At 31.6% G+C, this 7091-nt stretch overlaps 1 protein-coding gene across 1 annotated transcript; it reads left to right on the forward strand.

Moving 5' to 3' along the window:
* Positions 1–265: 265 nt before the first annotated feature.
* Positions 266–4939, forward strand: LOC118063053 (ras-related protein RABA1d). The gene is made up of 2 exons (XM_035076963.2): positions 266–704; positions 4288–4939. The coding sequence occupies exons 1-2, from the start codon at positions 484–486 to the stop codon at positions 4721–4723; spliced, it is 657 nt and encodes a 218-aa protein (XP_034932854.1). The 5' UTR covers positions 266–483; the 3' UTR covers positions 4724–4939.
* Positions 4940–7091: the final 2152 nt, after the last annotated feature.

Raw genomic sequence — 7091 nt, forward strand, 5'->3', positions numbered from 1 at the left:
GTTTTAAAAAAATGTTGTCCTAATTTTTTTAAAATCAAACTATATTTTTATGTATTATCTGAGTATTTTTAAATCTGTTAAATTAATTAAATTGTATCATGTCAATCCTCGTATATTTTATTTTTTAATTAAAAAACATATTGATAATATATAAATATTTTTTATATTAAAAAAATTAATTCCAACCAAAACATAGCGCTTACAATAATTTAGTAAGGATTAAATCGTGATTAACATAGTGACCACTACCCGTCGACACTTTCTACAATTTAAAAAAAAACTGGACTTGGAGTCCAGCCCAGCAAAGCACCGAGACAGAGAGCGGGAGAGAGACAGCAGTCCCCTCCATTTCCAACTCCCAATACCATTAGAGGCAAGAAAACTCACAAAAAAAACATCATTTTCATCCTCTCTTTCTGTCTCTCCAGGGCTTTACTTCTTTGAAGCAAAGCAAGCATAATACTATTGGCGTGACAACTACTAATGGCAGGGTACAGAGCCGAAGATGACTATGATTACCTGTTCAAGGTTGTACTTATTGGCGACTCAGGTGTGGGCAAGTCCAATCTTCTTTCAAGATTCACTCGTAATGAGTTCAGTTTGGAGTCGAAGTCTACTATTGGTGTTGAGTTCGCTACTCGCAGCTTGAATGTTGATTCCAAGGTCATTAAGGCCCAGATTTGGGACACTGCTGGCCAAGAAAGGTTGGTATTTCTTTGCTTCTTTTGTGTTTTGTGATCTGGGTTTTTTTTTTTTTTTTCTTTTTTTTTTTTTTTTTTTGTGATCTGGGTATGTTGCGTGTTTTGTTTGTTTTTTTAAGTTATTGAGCTTTCTTTTTGTGATTTCTTGGATGGGTTTTTATTGTTTCATGTGTGTTTTTGAGTTAATTCTCTGTTTTGTGTTCCGGGTCTTGGTTAGTAAGCTTTTGTGTATCTGTGATAGTGAGCAAAAGAATAGTGAATTGGGTTTTGGATCTTGTAAGTGTATGTTGGAGAGTTAGGGTTTTTTTGCTTTGCTTTTAAGATAATGATCATGGTTATTGATGGATTTGGACTTGGATTCGCAACCTGAACTAGTGGAACTTGACATTTTGCAACTTTCATAGACATTATGTGTGTCCATGTTGATTTTTATATCAAAAAGTTTTGAGAATGAGTTGGACTGAAATGGAGTTTAGCCAAGCTTTTTGATTGGGAATAGTCACTGCAATTTTTTATGGTATTGGTTGTTTTGTCGATGCTATGCAAGAGATGGATTGGGATTGTTGTAGCTATTGCACCTCTTGTTTTGCGGACTGATTTTATTGACGGGGTTGGAATTTTGAGTTGCTTGCGGGAGCTGCATTGAGGGTAGGGTTTCTTAATTTCTTTAGCCTAAGGTCTGAGTGGATACAATATGTAATTGTTTTCATGACTTTGTCTATGGTGTGTGTTCTGCTTCAACTTTCTTCAGCCAGAGCAGCCTTGACTTTTATCTTACAGTCTCTTTCAGCATGCTTTTTCACTGATCTTGTTGCATATTACTATCATGTGCTTTATTATGCATGATTGGACCATGTATCTGTCATTTAACATCCTGCACCAATTTGCACAATCAGCTTCTTCAAAATCCTTATTTTCCAAACATGCCAATTAGTTTATTGGAACATTCTGTTGGAGATGAAACCCAATAACTATTTTCATGATTTTCTTAGATCTAAGTCACCATCTTTGCTTCCTGACTACTAGCAAGCCAGCAATAAACTAATTATGCTCTTTAAAGCTTACTTCCTTGGTCCTCACTGTCAACTGTTCCTCCATTGTATCTATTAGCTTCTTGAACGTGGTTCATGACAATATATGATATTCTAACAATTATTTTGATTAACCACATAACTGTTTTCAACCAAAGGTGTAAACTCCTTTGAATTGGAGGAAAGTCTCGAAAATATATGCTGAAGAAAAAGTAATCAATGATGTTTCTTTCCATAGTTTGACAACCAAAGGTGGAGTATGGGGCTGAGGAAGTATAACACAAAAAACTCTTGTCGTCTTACAAATTGGCATAATACTGATTTAAGTTTATGGATGGACCATGGCTGAAGTTGAAGGAAGTCAAGTTTCGAATTGTGTTTGACATGTGTTATTTGGCTTCCTAGACTACCCTGTATCTATTTTCTTGTTCAACATGTGCTGTCTAGTTGATAGACATAAAAAATGTATATGAAGATTTGCATTTATTGATGATCTCAGACAAAATGTAGAGATCAAGGCATGTTATGGAATCATTACCATGCTCCTGTCCTTTGATGTTTCTGTGACTGTTTATCACACACAGCATTGTAATTTCATATAAAGAAAGTTGAAAAGCTTTTTACTGTATCCATGGGCAGCACAGTTGTATACCTTTGTGTAATCTATTATTGATAGAAAGGCAAAGGTTGAGGTAGTATAGAGTTTTATGCTTATTTGGCAGTGATTGATGCAATGGTTGCATTTTATGGCTAAACCATCTCATGTATTCAATTCTCTTTTCTCAGTTAATATTGTGGTGGCAGTGGATGGTGATGTGATAAGGTTGTGGTAAACTGGAATTAACAAAATGACTGTTATGTGACAGAGATCTCGCTGCTTGTTCAGATACATGCCACAGTTGTACTGTCTAGGTGGTAGTCATTATGGATATTAATTATTATGTTTAGAAAGTTCCCTTCTACTCTATTATTCATCTTAAACTATTTTCTAACTGAATCACTTAGATATTGTTAAGTTCTACCTTTTTGCTCCAAACTTCAACATCTCAACTATTTCTTGAATGTTTAAGATAAAAATTCTAAACAATTTAACATGAAGTTCAAATATTAATAAAGACAACAATCCTGAATATGAAAATTAATAGAATAATACTGCAATTTTACGTTAAATTATATATATATATATAAAATAATAATCAAATCTCAATTTAATTACAAAAAAAGAAATGTAAGAGATTACCTATCAACTTAATTCTGAAAACTTATTTTAAAAGGCAATTATTTAGGTTCAAAATTGCAAGACTCATTGCTAATAAACAGTTAAAAAACGAATCTAACTTAATCTAACTTGTGATTTGAATTATTAGGCTTGCAAAATCCTATTTTATTTAACTTCCAAACATTCAGATAAAGAAAGACTAAGACACTTATACACGAGAGCTTAGATTAGCTTGCAACATGCACTAGTAGATCTTGCGGACATATCACAGAAAGGTAAAGAAACTTAAATATTGAAAAAATAAGGTTAAACTTCAAGCTTGAATCTATCTTTATATGTTGAAGACCATTTCATATAATCCATCCTCGAGTAGTTGGAAATTGAATAATCTGTGTTTGGTGTTATTAAACCATGTTTTTGCTTGAATTTGAATAATCTGTGTTTCATATAGCAATGTGGTGCCAGAAATTGCAAATCCAATGGTAAAATGTTAAAAAAAGGGAAACATATTGCTTTTGACAGTTTTGTATTTTACTAAGCTTTGAATAGGAATAACTAAAGCTTAATCATTTTTAGTACAGTTGCTAATATTTCTTCATCGGTTACTCTATTGCAATCTACTGCTGCCATTCACACCATGGCCATGCCTTGGTGTTATCAAAATCAACCTGTTGTTGCCTGGTAAATGAAAAATGTTTGTTGAGGATCCTTAGCTTGGGTTCCTAATCTTTTACCACTATAATGATTAAGTTATATGAATTGTATGGTGCTTTATCTTCTGGAAAAAGGAAAAAAAAACATTTTTTGGTGTACTAAAATTGGTTTTAAGTTGGTTTTCCCTTGAACTGACCACCATATGGCATGTAGATGTAGACATAGACCTGGCAACTTGGCAGAATGTGACTTAATGGTTTAATGTTCTCTCTCTCTCTCTCTCTCTCTCTCTCTCTCTCCCTTGTTTTTTTCCTTCTTTTTCTGGAAATGAATCATGTGGTCTTTGGGTACTGAGTCAATTCTATAATATAAAAAGGAGTATTTTTATAGGATTAACATCTGATCTTTGGACAACCATGCATAGCAGAGGGATTCATGAGGCTGCCCATTGGGGCCGAGTCTTTAGATTTACCATGAAAGCATTTGCTGCTGTTCCTCTATAATGAGCTGATAGATGTCAAGCCTGTTTAGTGGCTGGCTATATATATGTCTAAGCTAGGTTGACAATCCCCCCCCCTCCTTTGGGGTGCAACAAGTTCTGATTTTGCAATTTTATACTCAATGAATCACCTGCTCTCTCTTCCACTGACGTGTTCTCTGAACTTACTGTTTGTGTTTATAGGTACCGTGCCATAACAAGTGCTTATTACCGGGGAGCAGTGGGTGCATTGCTTGTGTATGATGTTACCCGGCACTCAACATTTGAAAATGTTGAAAGGTGGCTAAGGGAGTTGAGGGATCATACAGATCCTAACATTGTTGTCATGCTCATCGGCAATAAATCAGATCTTCGCCACCTGGTGGCTGTCTCAACTGAGGATGGAAAATCCTTTGCTGAGAGGGAGTCCCTCTACTTCATGGAAACATCTGCTTTGGAAGCTACTAATGTTGACAATGCATTTGCTGAAGTTCTTAATCAGATCTATCGTATCGTGAGCAAGAAAGCTATGGAGACAGGTGACAATGCAGCAGCTTCAGCTGTTCCATCCAAAGGTGAGAAAATCGATGTCAATAAAGATGTTTCCGCTATGAAGAGGGTAGGGTGCTGTTCAAGCTAGGATTTTAATCTGACTATTATATTGTTTAGGAGATGTAGCTGGTTTGATATGCTGCGTCTGTTTCAATGCACACCATTATTGTGTAAAATTTTCTCAAAGATGCCAACCATAGGAGATCGGCAGATTGCTTTTATTTTGATCTTAAGCTTTTTCTTCTCTGTTCTAGTTGACAAAGAGCTTGATTAGCAATGAAGTATTACACTTATCGTTTTCAAACCTGTATGTATATTTTATAAAAAATATAAAATATTTACTGGCAAGAATTGGATAAGACTATTTAGGAGTTAGGACAACAACCAATTAGCTAATAATCATTCTTTGCAAATTGTGGTGTTTAACTGATATTTAATTATTTATATATTGTTTGATATTGTGATTGGAAATATATGATATATATTTTTTATTTTTTTAAAATTTATTTTTAATATCTACACACCTAAATGATTTATAAACACTAAATAAAATTAATTTAAACAAAATTAATTTTTTTTTCAAAAATACAGTGTCATCAACCTTAGAATGCATGATACTTTTAAATCAATTTTTTTTTTTTTTAACAATTTAGCTAGGTCTTCTTCTCCATTAGTAAAAGTATTTGAGTGCAATACTGCATCTTCAACTGTCCAGTTTAAAAATATATTTGCTTTTTAAAAAATATAAAATTATATATTTTTTGGGTGTTTTTTTTAATGCTTTGTTAATGTTAAAAATAAATAAATAAATTTTAAAAATATTATTTTAAAATATTTTCAAGTAAAAAATATTTTTTAAAAAATACTCTACTTTATAATATTAAATAATTAAAACCTGATTCGGAAGGATTTAGTCTTAGTATACAAAATTTAATATTTGAAACATTAAAAAAAAATGTTGTGAATGTCGAGTTTGATTATTATACATTTTTAATAAAAAAAACATGGATGGATCTTTCATGCGAAAGTTGTATTGAAATTGTGACGTGGGCTTCTTCTAAATTCTTAAGTGATGGCGGCAGAAGCTAGACATACATTTCTCTTGGGTCCGAAATCACTGAAAAAAGAGAGGAGAAACTGCTTAACAATTTTCAAGGACATGTCATTTGAATCAAATATACAATTACAACATGGTAGTTTACTTTTCTTTTTTTAAAGAGCTAGGGTGACTACCACACAAAATCCCTCGCATAATAGATAAGTACATGAATAAATAAATTAATAACAATATGAAAGTTGAGAATGAACAGGAGAATAAAAATAAAATTAGGGAGTATTTGTTTAGGAACGCGGTGCAAACAGGAAAATTTTGAATTTTGTTTTTGCTTAAAATGAATTTGTTTTCTATGTTTTCATATTATTTTGATGTGCTGATATTAAAAAATAATTTTTTAAAAAAATAAAAAAAACTTTATTTTGATGCATTTCTAAATGAAAAATATTTTGAACCGTCATCACTACCACAATTCTAAACAGACCCTTAGAGTCTTTGGATGGAATCATTTATTATATCATTGCATGAACATGGAAGTTTTTTTTTAATCTAGAATAGTAGAAAAAAAGGGATAACACAATTCAAAACTTTATTAGAAAAATATAATGGTTTAAAGAGTTACATGCTACATACATGATGCAATTGAAAAAAATATGCTAGAGATTATTTATCTAGCATCGAAACTCTCCGCCATAAAAAGCAACCTACTTAACAATTCATAATTTTCAATTCAATACAATTCACAATTTATAATTCAACACAATCATAATTCACATAGCCTTTAATTTAATTTAATTTCAACTAAATTCATAATTAAACAAAATCAAATATCAAAATATTCAATATATCATTTCTTGTTTTCGTTTTCTAGTTGGCAAACTCTTAGATGCTTGTAGCTACTGCATCATAAGTTTAAGAGGAGATGTTAAGAAAAAAATTTATCTTGTTTTATTTTTAATTTAGACTATATATAATATCTTTGTATTTAGGTTAAAATAATCACTTTAGAATAAATAGATTAATGAGAACTTTTGCCTCTTTCTCTTTTATGTTCGTATTTCTTTTGTGTTAATTTGAATTGCTTTAACAATAACAATTTTGCATGTAATTTATATAGGTAGCATGTTATTGAAAATTTATCATTACCAAGCTCCAATTAAGAGTTGCTTTATTATTACAAAGTTGAACATATTGTTCCCCTAACTTCTTAGATGACTGATGTGGAGATGCTCGTATAACTAGAACTAGAATTAATATTTAGAAATAAATTATTCACTGAAACTATTTAAAATAATTATACTTGCAAGAATAGTAAACAATCAGATATTTGTCTCTTTTATTTCATGCATGCTTTACATAGTTGTCAATATAGATATGCAAGCATGACCAACCCCTAACTATA

Source organism: Populus alba, chromosome 4 (assembly GCF_005239225.2).
Source record: "Populus alba chromosome 4, ASM523922v2, whole genome shotgun sequence".
Lineage (NCBI taxonomy): Eukaryota > Viridiplantae > Streptophyta > Magnoliopsida > Malpighiales > Salicaceae > Populus > Populus alba.

Excerpts from the sequence above, each read along its gene's own strand:
- LOC118063053 (XM_035076963.2), top strand. The coding sequence starts at position 484 with ATGGCAGGGTACAGAGCCGAAGATGACTATGATTACCTGTTCAAGGTT. Across the intron at positions 705-4,287 it reads GACACTGCTGGCCAAGAAAG|GTACCGTGCCATAACAAGTG; the intron begins GTTGGTATTTCT and ends TTGTGTTTATAG.